Source organism: Nicotiana attenuata, chromosome 6 (genome assembly GCF_001879085.1).
Source record: "Nicotiana attenuata strain UT chromosome 6, NIATTr2, whole genome shotgun sequence".
In the NCBI taxonomy this organism is placed as follows: Eukaryota; Viridiplantae; Streptophyta; class Magnoliopsida; order Solanales; family Solanaceae; genus Nicotiana; species Nicotiana attenuata.
In genome coordinates, this window is record NC_031994.1 from 45,389,531 (window position 1) to 45,404,977 (window position 15,447).

The following is a 15,447-nucleotide window of genomic DNA, read 5'->3' on the forward strand; positions in this document are numbered from 1 at the left end:
ATGCACACCACATTTCTTACTTTAGCGAGAGACTATAACTTCTGCACCTTTAATCCTGTTTTAACCTTTTCATAAACTTGTTCACCATCAAGATATACAACATCAGGCTTCTATTTATGTCAACATCACACATGTACGTATTAAAGCAGAAGGAATGATATTGACACATTTACAACCCATGATTGTGTTCATTTGTTTTACACGGAATTTCATAGCCTCACAGCTGTATCAATTTCATGAATAAGTGTTAAAGAACAAGAAGATTTATCTTACACTAAAAGGACCTAAAGAATGAGATAAAACCTTTTAAAAGACTGGATGCGATAGCGATAACCAAACTCCAGACATCATTCCCAAACTCGCTATATTAAAGACCCAGATGATTCCAACACAGACCCAAAAACCAAAATCACAGTATGCCTACACTTGGTTCAGACCTCTAACACCTTTCGCAAGATTCTTAACATAATCAGAATTCAAATCCTAACAATTTTTACACTCTAACGCGGATTTACATCTACTGATGTGCAAAACAGAAAAGTGACTAGTAGAAGAAAAGATATACAAATTAATAGAACTCTGGAACCAATTACTGAAAAATTGATGCTTAATCATATCAGCTTAAGCACACGCATTGTCATATTCACTTCAAATTCCAGGGATTCAAGGAGTACCTGGATACAGTAAAACAAAACAAAAAATGTATTTGAAATCAGCTTATGGCAACAAAGCAATAACAGATTCAGCAGCAGAGAATAGCAATAATCATCAACTTAGCAGCTTCAATCTCCAGCCATATTTCAGTTCAGAAGACCAGAAAAATACCAAGAAAGACCAGTTCTAAACCTTTTTAGCCAAAGAAGGAGATCTTGCTCAAAACTAGAATAGTTTTCTTTTTAGGAAAAGAGTTTTAGCCGTTTCTTTCTTTTGGTATTTTAATCTCTACCCTAGAATTCAGGGAAATGAGGCTCTTATAGAGGGGTATTAGGGCAGCAGAGATTGATTTTTTCCTTTACTATTACCCCTTCCCCAATTTTCTCTTTTTCAAATCAAACCCAACATTTAAACCTATTTAGTAAATCGGCCTCTTTTTCCACTTTCCTAGAACCTTCCTAAGTGGTTATGAAAGATTCTTTCAATCCAAATCTTCCAAATACCCTTTATCTTCTGTTATTTACTTTTCAGAAAATACCAACAATTTGGGCCATATAGCCAAACATGCTTAAGTTCCCCCTTGGGCTTCTGTACTAACAAGCCCAAATCGGATCCAAACCAACAATCATAAACGAATTCAACGCAGGTTTAAACAAACAACCTCTGAATTAAACGAGAAATGGATTTTAAAAGAAACACCCAAAAGACAAAAATTTGTTAACACATGCAATTAAACTAATTATTAAGCCATTGTTAAGCTATTGTGAACTAGAAACCAACTTAGACACAGACTGATGAGGGGTCATACCGGCGAGTTTGCTTAAGATTTTGATGAGCCGAAGAGAACCAACAACGGGTCGATTGCAAATCCGGCGAACAAGGATTTTGACTAATGATGGGAATTGTAACATGATCACTAGCCGAAATTTCCTCAACGGCTAGTGCTTCATGTTACAATCATCAACATGCGGCAAGAAGGATGTAGCAAAGGCTCTAAATGTCTTGGGCCCTCGATGGTTGTTCGCCCAGAATCTGGCCACCATGAACCCAATTGGGACCAAAGCCAATTGAGTCCTCCCATCAAAAGATGAACGATTCAGGTATGCTCAATGTCGAGAAAAGACCAGATTATGAGGAGATTAGACAAAAAGGCGAAAGAGACTCCAATATGGTTCTTAGATCTCTAATTTAGGGAAGATGGGTGATTTTTGGAAAGAAATAGAAGTGGATTTGGGGTGAGGGGACTATGGGGGTTGTATGGTCAAGATTTGAGGGACTTTGGAGACCAACCGCCGCCACTGGCAATTTCCGGTGGGTGGCGGACGGCGGTGAGATACAAGGGTAAAGGAGATGAACGAATACGGTCCTAGGTTGTAACTGGGGTATTCGGACATCTTTAAACGAGTTGGCATGAGGCTCTACTGTCCGTTGGATGAGAGAAATGAAGGGTCAGGATTACTTTAAGCTACTTGAACTCAAAACAGCGTAGTATTGCCCTCATACTACGTCGTTTCAAGTGTCTTAGAGGCTGAAGACTTAAACAGTGAAAATGGGCTGGACCGGGTAGACTACACATTTAGGCTTGTGCTTTGAGGGAAATCCGGGTGCAACTGGCCCAAATTCAACACCTTAAATTAAGCCCTCTTTTTATTTCTTTTCTTTTTCCTTTTAAAATTAAAACCTAAATTAAAATCCTAAATTATCCTGAACTGTAACACCAACCAATTTTCCTAAAATTATAATATTTCCTAAATTCTAGAAAAAAAAATCAATGATCTAGCATTTAAAAGATAAAAAATGTAAAATGGGCCATTTTTGTAATTTTCAGTCTTTTTCATGCAACAATTAATTAACTAATTAATCCTAAAATATAAAAACACGACCTGAATGCAATGCATGGTATTTTTGTATTTTTCATGATTTTAATAAAATTAAATGTGCACAAAAACCCAAACAATTAATAAAATTCTACAAAAATTCCTAAAAATGGCAGATAATTAAGAAAAAACTATTTTCTTGGGATTTTATAGGAGTAGTTCGTATAGGGCAAAAATCATGTGCTCACAATAAGCATTATAAATAGTTTGAGCATTTATTCTATTTGAGGCTATTGCTTCCGGAAGTTGAGGCAACTCATCATCTTCAAGTGTTAAACCATTATAAACAGTTTCATACCAAAATTAAGGACCTCCTAATTTCATACAAGGATTTAACAAAGCAGCAACACCTTAAATAGGGGGAATAGGGAAAAAATATTTTTGAACTTTTTTCTCATAAAGTCAATAGCAAGTTTATAAATTTCCCCTCCATTTGAAAGAAGAGCAAACAAATTTGCAAGTTCTGCAATATAAACTAAACAGTTAGAAATAGTAGGATAATATTGCCTAGAAAATTCATTTGTAGTATGTGAAATTTTTCTAAAAAATCAACAGGCATTTTAACATTAGCCCAATCCCCATTCGTAAGGTGCTCATCATCATCACTTACATGTGCATTAAACGTTGAGTTTATGGGGTTTCTATATTCATATGCAACAACCAAACTTTCATACATGTAATTCCATCTAGTTGGACAAAGTTTAGGAACCTTTTTTTCTCTTATGCCACACTCATCGCATCTTTTAAAATATTCTCTAAGTCTACTTCTACTGTTTGAATAAAAAAGCCAGTTAAGAGCCATTTTAACCTTTTCAATTTGAATATTTAAAATTCTCATAACATCACCCACAATTAAATGGCAAATATGACAAATACATCTAACATGAAAAATATTACTAAATGCAGGATTTAGCGTAGTGGTAAGCAAGTCTATAGCATTTGTGTTATTAGTAGCATTATCCATTAAAACTGACATTATTTTATCACTAATGCAAAACTATCTGCAAATATCTGTAACTATGCTAGCAATAAACTGCCCTATGTAATGTGAATTAATTTATTCTATAAGCAATTATGCGCTTTTGCATTATCCAACCCTCATCAATCCAATGATTGGTAACATTAAGGTAATCACAGTCGTTGCCACTTCTACCAATATAAGTTGTAATAGCAATACGACAATTTATATGAGTAAATAAATAGCGCAAATATTGTTCATATTCATGCTTATATTTATAAATATCGCTCTTTACGTGTGTTGGAGGAAAATCTTTATAAGTAGGATTAAAAGTTTTTCTAATATAATGCACAAACGAAGGATCAGAAGGAAACTATAGGGTAAGCACATAACAGTTACCATTTTTGCCAATTCTTTCCGATCTTTTTTTGGATCATAATATAAAATACTACCGGTAAAAGTGTTAATTCCCGATGGAAATTGATTTGAAGCGGTACTAGGGTCAGCCTGACTAGAACTAGGTACACTTTTCCCCTAGGCCTAAGCTTTCAGACGTTCATATCTAACTCTATCTTTAGGGTATTTTCTTTCATGTGTCTAGTCAAAGTCCCCCCTACCCCCCCCCCCCCCCCCCGATCCAAAATATTTAAAAGCTAACTCCATACCATAAGTTTTACACTTAGCCTTATTTTGTGGAATTAGTTGAGTAAAAAATGGCGAAACAGGGGATGTTTTCGTCTGCTTGGTAGGTTGTCTAGAAAAAGTAGGGGCAGTAACAGGAGTATCAGATGAGTCATCATTTGGATTAGCAGGGTTATCACTAGTTGAGTTAACATCAGGAGCAGGACTAGTGGGTGTATCACCATCCGGTTGAGTTTCATCAAGATCAATTTCCTCATCATCATTTTCATCAATAGTATTATAATTATTAGAATAAAGAGTATTCATTAATTCATGGACTAATTGTTCATCGGCTGCAATATTATTGCAAAATTGAATCTCAGTAAATTGTAATAAACTATTATCGCTATCAAGAATAGCAGGTGTAGAACGGATATGTAGTTTAGTTTGGGGAGCCGGGGGCAGTGGAGGAGAAACAACATGACCACTAGATTAGCCACTCTTGAATTTTCTCTTATTCTTATTTGTACCAAAAATATTTTTTAAGTAAGCCATCTTAAGTAATCAAGTAATAGAAAATAAACAAAAAAAACAAAACTATAATATTAAGACTTAAGAGTTGGAACGATTTTACTGAATTGACGAACAACTTGTTGAAAATTGATTATCGTTGAAGAATTGAAGACTTCAATTCACCAACTTCACAATTTTTTCACAAATTGTAACAACCTCAATATTTTTTTACTATTTTTCTAATAAAGTAAGCAATAGTAGCAAGTATAGAAGAAAATTAAAGAAAGATTGTGATAGATTGATATTGATTTTGTAAGAAAAATGAAAGAATGAAGGAGTATTTATAGTTAAAAATACGGAAAAAGTGTAATTATAAAAAGTTTGGTGTTAAAACAAAGTTGAGGAGGGAGTGGGGTGTTTAGACGGATATTTTCTAAATAGCCAACGACTACTTTTTAAAGCCCAACGGCTGTTTTTTAAAATAGCCAAACGGCTAATTATTTTTTTTTTTAAAAATTACAGTTGGGCCCGTTTGGCACGCCAAGGGACCAGTCTGGTCCCGGTCCCTTGGCGTGCCAAACGATCCCGATCCTAATGGTTCAAGGCCAAGAATCGACCTACGAGACCGGCCCGGGCCCACCTCTAGCGGTCCTACCGGTCCCGACCCACTTAGCTGTGACGACCCAAAGGGTCATCACCTGTTTTAAATGAATGTGCTTCCGAGGCCTTGAAAACCTCGTTTAGAGTCGCCTCGATTTGCGTGCGCACTCCGGACGCGCAGCCGGAAAGCTTAAATGTGAAATTCTATGAAAAATGCTAGATTTTGATGTTAAAATGAATAAATTTGACTTTGGTCAACATTTTGGGTAAACGGATCCAGACCCGTGATTTGACGATCCCGAAGGGTCCGTAGGAAAATATGGGACTTGGGCATATGCCCGGAATCGAATTCCGAGGTCTCAAGCCCGAGAAATGAATTTTTTTGTAAAATTGTTTTCTGAAATTATTTAAGGAAATTGGAAATGAAATTTGATTAGAGAGCGATGGTATCGGGCCCGTATTTTGGTTCCGGCGCCCGGTACAGGTCTTACATATGTTTTAAGTCCTTCCTGTGAAATTTGGTTGAAAACGGACGTCGTTTGACGTGATTCGGACTTAAATAAGAAAATTTGATGTTTTATGAAGTTTGAAAGAATTCATGGATTTTGAGGTTTAATTCGATGTTAAAGATGTTATTTTGGCGATTTGATCTCACGAATAAGTCCGTAGGATATTTTTTGAGGTTGTGTGTATAGTTGGTTTGGAGCCTCAAGGGCTCGGGTGAGTTTTGGATAGGCCACGAGTGCATTTTTGGACTTTGAAAGATAGCTGTTGCATTCTGATCTGCAGGCTTCGCAATTGCGAAGCCAGTCTCGCAAAAGCGAGCTCGCAAATGCGAGCCTTGTATCGCAATTGCGAAGTGGAGACCTGGGCAGGCATGATCGCAAATGCGACCACTGGGTTCGCAAATGCGAAGGCCGGTCTCAAATGTGACGTCTGGGATCGCAAATGCGAGATTGGAGATTTAGGAAGGGGTTCGCAAATGCAAATAAAGCTTCGCAATTCCCATGTCAGGTCGGGGTTCGCAATTGCGAACCCCTGTTCGCAATTCCCATATCTGCAACCTGCATTTTCTATACTTAGTCGATTTTTAAGTCATTTTTACACCATTTTCAAAACACAACTCCTTTGGGCGATTTTTCAAGAACAAACCTTCTTCCAAATCAATTGTAAGTTAGTTTTTACTTATTTCTTTCAATCATTTACATCTTTTAACATGATTTCAACCTAAAATCAAAGATTTTCTTGGTGGAAATTGGGTGTTTTGGGTAGAACCTAGGTTTTTAAAAAATTGGGGATTTGGACCTCGATTTGAGGTCCGATTTCAAAACAAATTATATATTTGAGTTCGTGGGGGAATGGGTAATCGAGTTTTGGTTCGAACCTCGGGTTTTGACCACGTGGGCCCGGGGGCGATTTTTGACTTTTTGGGTAAAACTTGGGAAAGCTCATTTTCATGCATTGGAGTTGATTCATTTAGTGTTTATTAATGTAATTAAGTAATTTGTGATTAGATACGAGCGAATTGGCAGTGGAATAAAGGGGTAAAGCTATACTTGAGGCTTAAGTTGGGTGCAAGGCATTGAGGTAAGTGTTTGGTTTAACCCTAGCTTGAGGGACTAGGAGTTGACTCTTATTTACTAATTGCTTCTTGTTGAGTACGACGTATAGGCATGGTGACGAGTATCTATGCGTTGGTGTCTAGCATGACCCTGAATTATTTAAATTGTGAATATCTTGAATTCGTTGTATTTCTCTTGCCTTGGTGATGATTCCTATTTGTTGTGAAAAGCTTGTGGAAGAAAATTGTGACCTATGAACAACGAGGAGCATTGGCTCAAGTTATATTTCAATTGTGAACGTATATGAAATGGTTGAACCCCTGTGGAGCATTGGCTCAAGTGGTAAAGTGAGATATGAAATAAAAGTGAAAGGAAGAGAAAAGTATTTAAATTGTTCCCTTGCCGGGATATTGTTGTTTATTGATTGTTTTCCCTTGCTGGGATGTAGAGATTTTTGATGTTGTACCCTTGCCGGGATTTAATTGTTCAATTGTGTTCCCTTGCCGGGATTTCTTTTATTATTTTGTTTATTCCCTTGCCCCTTGTTTGTGATTGTTGTTTGGGTGAGGAAGAGTGTTAAAGCACGAAGGGTGATGCCGTGCATTGTTTGTTTGTTGTGAGGAAAGAGTGTAAAGCACGAAGGGTGATGTCGTGCATTGTTTGCTTATGGTGAGAAAAGAGAGTAAAGCACGAAGGGTGATGACGTGCCGCACGATGTACCATTCCGTGCTGATTCTATTGATTATATGTGAGGAAAGAGAGTAAAAGCACGAAGGGTGATGCCGTGCACACATTATTATATCATTGCTTGGTGAGGATGAGAGTAAAAGCACGAAGGGTGATGCCGGGCACACTTTATTATATCATTGCTTGGTGAGGATGAGAGTAAAAGCACGAAGGGTGATGCCGTGCACTTGTTGCTTTCTGTTTCTTTATTAATGTCTGAGTTGTGTTGTTTCCTTCGTTACTGGACGACTTTTACTTGAAATTGTTATTTTCCCCAAAGCATGCTCCCCCTCCCATATTAATTACTTGTCTCTATATTTCGATTTCGCTGTATATGTATATATAACTGCACTGGTTTATGTGGTAGTCCGGTCTAGCCTCGTCACTACTTCGCCGGGGTTAGGCTAGGCACTTACCAGCACATGGGGTCGGTTGTGCTGATGCTACACTCTGTGCTCTTTTGCACAGATCCAGGTGTCGGAGCAGCCTACGGTGCGCAGCAGTAGTTAGGGAGCCGACCTTCAGTCCACGAGACTCCGAGGTAGCCTTGCTGGTGTCCACAGGCCCGGCGTCTCTTCTTTCAGTTTTCATGTTCTGTTGACATTTGTATTCGAGACAGACTATTTCCTTTATTTCAAACTCTTATTTGTTGTAATCCTAGATAGTCTGTGTATTGTTGTGGCACCAAATGCTGGGTAGAGACATGTATTGGCTTTCTAGACGTTGTTTCTATGTTAGTTCAGACTTCCGCTAAATTTTACTTTTCGTTGTCTTTTAACTGCTTATTCATTGATAATTTAATTGTTTAATCATGTATAAAACAAGATAGGTTAATGTTTGTAAAGGTTCTTGGCTTGCCTAGCTACCACGAGTAGGCGTCATCACGACCCCGAGGATGGGAAATCCGGGTAGTGGCATTAGCCCGTTTGGCCCGCGGTCCCGGGCCCAGGCCCGGATCGGCCCACTTGCCACCCTAAGGCAAAATATTGATGTGGGCAAAGTATAACTATGACATAAAATTGTATCATGTGTACACTTTTTTGGCCTTTTAAATAACAGATATTTACACTTGACCTTAAATGTCAGCTGGACATTAAAATTCTCTCAATGATCAAGTAGACACTTTAACTTGATATAAGTGTGTCTCGATGAATCTCGGGTCCAACAGTGCACTCCAATCGTGGAAAACGTGTCAAATGAACAAGTTAGATGATAAAAATACATAAATAGATATTCAAACTTGACCTCAACTATCAGTTGGATACTAAAACTTGCTCGATGATCAAGCATGGTCCATATGACCGTACATAGTATTCTTATGACCCCGAAACACCAAGAAATAATATTAATCATGGTTAGTATTGTGTGTTCATATATAGTCATGGTCGCCCGGGCGCATGCAGAAGGTGTGGGCTATAGCACACGAAAATCTAAAAATTGGACGAAATTTAAGTTTTATGGCCCTAAAATACCAAAAACGAGTAACGGTCATGGCGATGTGGTGACTATTGTTCCTTAGGTCATTTTTTATGGGCCGATAAAATTTTAGGTGATCCGGGTCCGGTCACCCGAGCTCATGCAGAAGGCGTGTTATAGCACACGAAAATCTGAAAATCGTGCGGAATTCTAGTTTTATGGCCAAAAAACAAGTAACGTTCACGGCGAGGTGGTGACTATTGTTCCTTAGGTCATTTTTGATAGGCCGACATAATTTTTAGGTGATCCGGGTCCGGTCGCCCGAGCCCATGCAGAAAGCGTAGGCTATAGCACACGAAAATTTAGAAATCGGGCGGAATTCAAATTTTATGGCCCTAAAACGCCGAAAAAGATGTAGCGGTCATGTTGAATCGGTGAATATTGTTCCTTAAGCCATTTGTAATAGGCTGGAAAATTTTTTGATCCGGGTCCGGTCGCCCGACCCATGAAGTATGGGCTATAGCACAAGAAAATCTAGAAATCAGGCGTAATTCCAGTTTTATGGCCCTAAAACACCAAAAAACAAGTAACGGTCATGGCGAAGCGGTGACTATTGTTCCCTAAGTCATTTTTGATAGCCGGCAAATTTTAGGCTATCCAGGTCCGGTCGCCCGAGCCCATGCAGAAGGTGTGGGCAATAGCACACGATAATCTGGGAATCGGGCGGAATATTAGTTTTATGGCCCTAAAATGCCAAATGGCGAGGCGGTGACTATTGTTCCTTAGGTCATTTTCAATGGACCGAAAATATTTTAGGCGATCCGGATCCAGTCGCCCGGGCCCATGCAGAAGTGGTGGGATATAACATACAAAAATCTAGGAATCGTGCTGAATTCCTCTTTTATGGCCCTAAAACACCAAAAAACGAAGAACGGTTATGGAGAAGCAATGACTATTGTTTATTAGGTCATTTCTTATAAGCCCGAAAATTTTTTGCCTATTCGGGGTCGGTCTTCCGAATTTAGGAAGATAGCGTAGACATTAGCACACGAAAAATCAAAAATCGTGCTAAACTATTATTTTATGGCTCTAACACACTAAAAAATAAGGAACGATCATGGTAAATCAATGACTATTGTTCATTAGGTTGTTTCGATAGGCCCACAAAATTTTAGGCGATTCGGGGTCGGTTGCCCGAATTCATGATGATTGCGTGGACATTAGCACATGGAAAATTGGAAGTCGTGACAAATTCCTGTTTTATAGCCCTTAAATACCAAAATAATGAGGAACGTTAATGGAGAAGTACTGACAAATGTTCATTAGGCCGTCTCCGATGGGCCCATAAAAGTTTAGGCGATTCGGGACTCGTCGCCCGAATTCATTAAGATGGTGCGGATATTAGCACATAAAAAATCAGAAACCATGCTGAATTTCAATTATATGTCCCTAAAACGCTAAAAAAAGATGAACAATCATATATAAGAAATGACTATTGTTCATTAGGTCATTTTATATGGGCCCACAAAATTTAAGGCGATATGGGGTCGGTCGCCCGAACTCATGTAGATGGCGTGGACATTAGCACACGAAAAATTAAAAATCATGCTGAATTCCTGTTTTATAGACCTAAATGCCAAAAAATGAGGAACGGTCATGGAGAAGCAACGACTATTGTTCATTAGGTCGTTTCTGATGGGCCCATAAAATTTTAAGTGATACAAGGCCGGTAGCTCAAATTCATAGAGATGCCATGGACATTAGCACACGAAAAATTAAAAATCTTGTTGAATTCAAATTTTATGGCCCTAAAGCGCCCAAGAACGAGAAAGCCATGGAGAAGCAATGACTATCATTCATTAGGTCATCTAATGGGCCCACAAAATTATAGGTGATTTGTGGTTGGTCGCCTGAATTCATGAAGATGACATGGACATTTGCACAAGAAAAATCAGAAATCATGTTGAAATTCAGTTTTATGGCCCTAAAACATTAAAAACGAAAAGGTAATTGAGAAGCAATGACTATTGTTCATTAGATCTTTTATGACGGGCCCATAAAATTTTAGGCGTTTTGGGGTCGGTCGCCCGAATTCATGAAGATTGCATGGACATTAGCACACGAAAAATTAACAATCGTGCTTAATTCCTATTTTATGGCTCTAAAATTTCAAACATGAGGAACGGTCATGGAGAAGCAATGACTATTGTTCATTAGGTCATTTCTGATGAGCCCACAAAATTTTAGGCGATTCGAGGCCGATAGCCCGAATTCGTGAAGATGGCGTGGACTAATGCACATGAAAATTAGAAATCATGCGGAAATCCTATTTTATGGCCCTAAAATGCCAAAATTTAAGGAACGGTTATGAGGAAGCAATAATTATCATTCATTAGGTTGTTTCTTATGGGTCCACCAAATTTTAGGCGATTTGGGACCGTTCACTCGAATTCATGAAGATAGTGTGGACATTAGCACATGAACAATCAGAAATTGTGCTGAATTCTTTTTTTATAGCCCTAAAATGCCAAAAATAAGGAACAATCATGAAAAAGCAATGACTATTGCTCATTAGGTCATTTCTGATATGCCCACAAGATTTTAGGCAATTCAGGGTTGGTCCCATGAATTTATGAAGATAGGGTTTTCATTAGCGCACGAAAAACTAGAAATCGTGCTGAATTCTTATTATATGGCCCTAAAACGCAAAAAAAAAAATAAGGAACGGTCATGGAGAACCACTTAGTGTTCATTAGGTAATTTTTTATGGGCCCACAAAATTTTAGGTGAGTCGGGGCCGGTCGCCCGAAGGGATGAGAAAATGGCGTGGACATTGGCACACGAAAAATGGAAAACCATGCTGAAATCCTGTTTAATGGCCTTAAATACCAAAAAACGAGGAACATTAATGGAGAAGCACTGACTATTGTGTAATAGGTCGTTTCTGATGGGCCCACAAAATTAAAGGTGATACGGGGTCGATCGCCCGAATTCATGAAGATGGCGTGGATATTAGCACACGAAAAATTGAAAATCGTGCAGAATTCCTATTTTATGGCCCTAATACGCTAAAAAATAAGGAACGTTCATGGAGAAGCAACGACCATTGTTCATTAGGTCTTTTCTCATGGGCGCACAAAATTTAAGGCGACTCGGGGACAGTCGCCTGAATTCATGAAGATGGCGTGGTCATTAGCGTATGAAAAAACAAAAATCGTGTTGAATTCCTGTTTTATGGCCCTAAAACGCCAAAAATGAGGAACGATCATGGAGAAACAATGAATATTGTTCATTAAGTCGTTTCTTATGGACCCACAAAAATTTAGGCGATTTAAGGCCAATCGCCCGAATTCATGAACATGGTGTGGACAATAGCACACGAAAAATCAGGAATCGTGCTAAAATCCTATTTTATTGCCATAAGCGTCAAGAAATGAGGAACTGTCATCGAGAAGCAATTATTATGGTTCTTTAGGTCGTTTTTGATAGCCCACAAAATTTTAGGTGATTTGGGACCGGTAACCCGAATTCATGAAGATGGCGTGGACTAGCACACGAAAAATCAGAAATCATGTTGAATTCCTATTTTATGGCCTTAAAATGTCAAAAGGGGAACGCACATGGAGAAGCAATTACTATGGCTTATTCAGAAATTTTTTATGGGACCACAAAATTTTAGGCAATTCGGGGTCAGTCACCCTAATTCATAAATATGACAATGCACACGAAAAATGAGAAATCATGCTGAATTCCTGTTTTATGGCCCTAAAATGCCAAAAAATGAGGAACGGTCATGGAGAAGCAATGACTAGTTCATTTGGTCATTTCTTATGGGCCCACAAAGTTTTAGGTGAGTTGGTGCGAATTGCCCGAATTCATGTAGATGTCATGGACATTAGCATACGAAAAATCAAAAATTGTGCTAAATTCCTGTTTTATGACCTTAAAATGCCAAAAAACGAGGAACGCACATGGAGAAGCAATGACTATTGTTCATTAGGCCCTTTCTGATGGGCCCACAAAATTTTAGGTGATTCGGGGTCGGTCGCCCGAATTCATGAAGATGGTGTGTACAATAGAACAGGAAAATAGGAAATCTTGCTGAATTCCTATTTTATGGCTCTAAAACGCCAAAAAATGAGCAACGGTCATGGAGAAGCAATGACTACTATTCATTAGGTCGTTTCCGATGAGCCCACAAAAATTAAGGCGATTCGAGGCCGGTCGCCCGAATTCATGAAGATAGCATGGACATTAGCAAACGAAAATCAAAAATCTTGCTGAATTCTTATTTTATGGCCCTAGATATAATTACAAATTCGTATTGCATGACACTGAAACACCAAAAACTGAACTCAAAAATCATGGCGAAGCGATGAGTGTTGATCCCTAGGCCGTTTCCCACGGACCTACAAAATTTCAGGCCAATAAGATTTCGTCAAAAAATTCTACAGAATTAGTATGTATTAATACACCAAAAATTAGATATAATCACAAATTCGTATTATACGATCCCAAAATACCAAAAAAAAAAAAAAATGAACCCGAAAATCATGGTGAAGCGATGAGTATTGGTCACTAGGCCGTTTTCTATGGACCGACAAAATTTTAGGCCAATAAAAGTCCGTCAAAAAATTCTACAAATCACTATGTACTAATACATACGAAAAAAATGTATAATCACAAATCCATATTGCATGACCACGAAACTTCATAAAATGAGCCCGAATGTCATGTGTGAAGCAATATCATTAGGCCATTTCTTATGGACCTACGAAATTTCAGGCCAATCAGAGTGCTTCAAAAAAATTCTACAAAATTAGCATGTACTAATACACACGAAAAAAGTGGTTATAATCATAAATTCGTATTACATGACCCTGAAATGCTATAAAATGAACCTAAAAGTCACGGTGAAGCAATGAGTATTGGTCACTAGGCTATTTCCTATGAACCTATGAAATTTCAAGACAATCGGAGTCCGTCAAATAAATTCTATAAAATCAGCATATACTAGTACACACGAAAAGGTGGATATAATCACAAATTTATGGTGGGTAAACGCCATATAGCAAGTTAATTATAGTATTTTCCAAGTTATTATACATAGATGATGTATGTTACTTATATACGGTTACGAGTTGTTACAATTAACTTAACACTATGGCATAAAATTGCGATAAGTTGGCCATGCACAAAACTTGAACACGTACGAAAGTGTAATATACAAAATAGCTAGTTTATCTGCACGTCTAAAATCGAAAAGGAACGCACTTGTTTATGTTTCGTTGTGCTCATAGGCGGATGTAAAGTGTTGACAACAGGTTAAATCGAACCCATAACTTTCCACGCAGAGTAAAAATTTATATATAAAAATTCGTTAAAATTACAAAAATAGTAGATATGAACCCATAACTTTAAAAATATAATGGGTTCAATGCTAAAACCTAAAAATTTGAACTCATAAAGTATAAATCCTAAATTCGCCTCTGATTGTGCTAATACCTAAAAAGTCTCCTTTTCTTCCTTTTGTACTTAACTAGCAATTAAGTCAAATTGACAACTTTGTACAGAAATGAAAAGATACTATATAGCAGAGAAAGGGTATGTTTATTCTTTATTAACGCGATGCTGTTATGTTTGTATGAACAAAAAGTACTGCAACAATTCAACGCGCAGGATTTTGTAAATTCTTCAATGCTTAATTGACAATCTATTGGTTCAGTAGAAACCTGAGATTTCTTAATAGTATATGATATGCCAGACTTGGAGAATTACAAATCGAAAATAGGGTTATATTCACATATAGTCATTAAATATTTACAGACTATGACAGTAAAGTCATAAAACTATTTTTTCGTCCATATTAAAGCGAATGAACTTTACCTATTATAACATTAAAGTCAAACTGTAGTGTAAGAACTAGGAGTGGCACTTGGGCTAGGACTTAAACAAAATATGTGCACTAGGTTTTCCCTATAACCTGTACTATAGCACTGGTACCAAAGTGATTAGGGAAGCAAAATCAGCTACGTTATATACACCCTCAGCTACATACCTGCTCTAGTTCTACTGCATTCCTGAAGAAAGCTCAGGTAAAAGGCCCGAGATATCGTATGCATTGGCTGGTGTGGTGGATGGATGATTCGCTGCCTGGGTATGCGCGATTCGATTAGCCAAAAGGACTTCCAGTTGGGGTGGCATATTAGGTGGAATAGATGGTCTGGGAACTTGAGCTTGCTGTGTTGGCTTATGTATGTACTGATTCAGTGCTTCAGAATAAGCTCGTCCTGAAAGGCTTCCACGCATACGGCCTGTAGGGCGCCAGTTTGGATCTAGTAGGGAATCCCTGGGACTATCTGACCTTGTGACTGGTGTTGTGCCTCCCTTATTTCCCCTGTGGTCCCGGGACAATGGTGTCCAAAGCCCGTCAGCATTCCCTGGGAGTGGAGATGGAGTTCTAGGAGTCTGAACAGGCCTCACCACCTGTGTGGTTTGCTGAGTAGCAACAATCCGGGCG

General features: G+C 38.2%; 1 protein-coding gene across 7 annotated transcripts in view; it reads right to left on the reverse strand.

The window, feature by feature from the left end:
• LOC109226924 (E4 SUMO-protein ligase PIAL2-like) overlaps positions 435-15,447 on the reverse strand; it is a 38,297-nt gene continuing 23,284 nt past the window's right edge. For 4 of the 7 annotated variants that reach the window (XM_019391850.1, XM_019391849.1, XM_019391852.1 and 1 more), the window contains 2 exons: positions 14,986-15,447; positions 13,277-13,336 (listed from right to left, as the gene is read on the reverse strand). The exon at positions 14,986-15,447 is cut by the window's right edge and continues 191 nt beyond it. In XM_019391850.1, the coding sequence (XP_019247395.1) occupies positions 14,997-15,447 (451 nt within the window). In that variant the 3' untranslated portion in view covers positions 13,277-13,336; positions 14,986-14,996. Of the gene's footprint in view, positions 675-13,078; positions 13,337-13,604; positions 13,699-14,985 lie in introns of those variants that run through there. The other 3 variants (XM_019391853.1, XM_019391855.1, XM_019391854.1) reach the window with 3 other exon arrangements.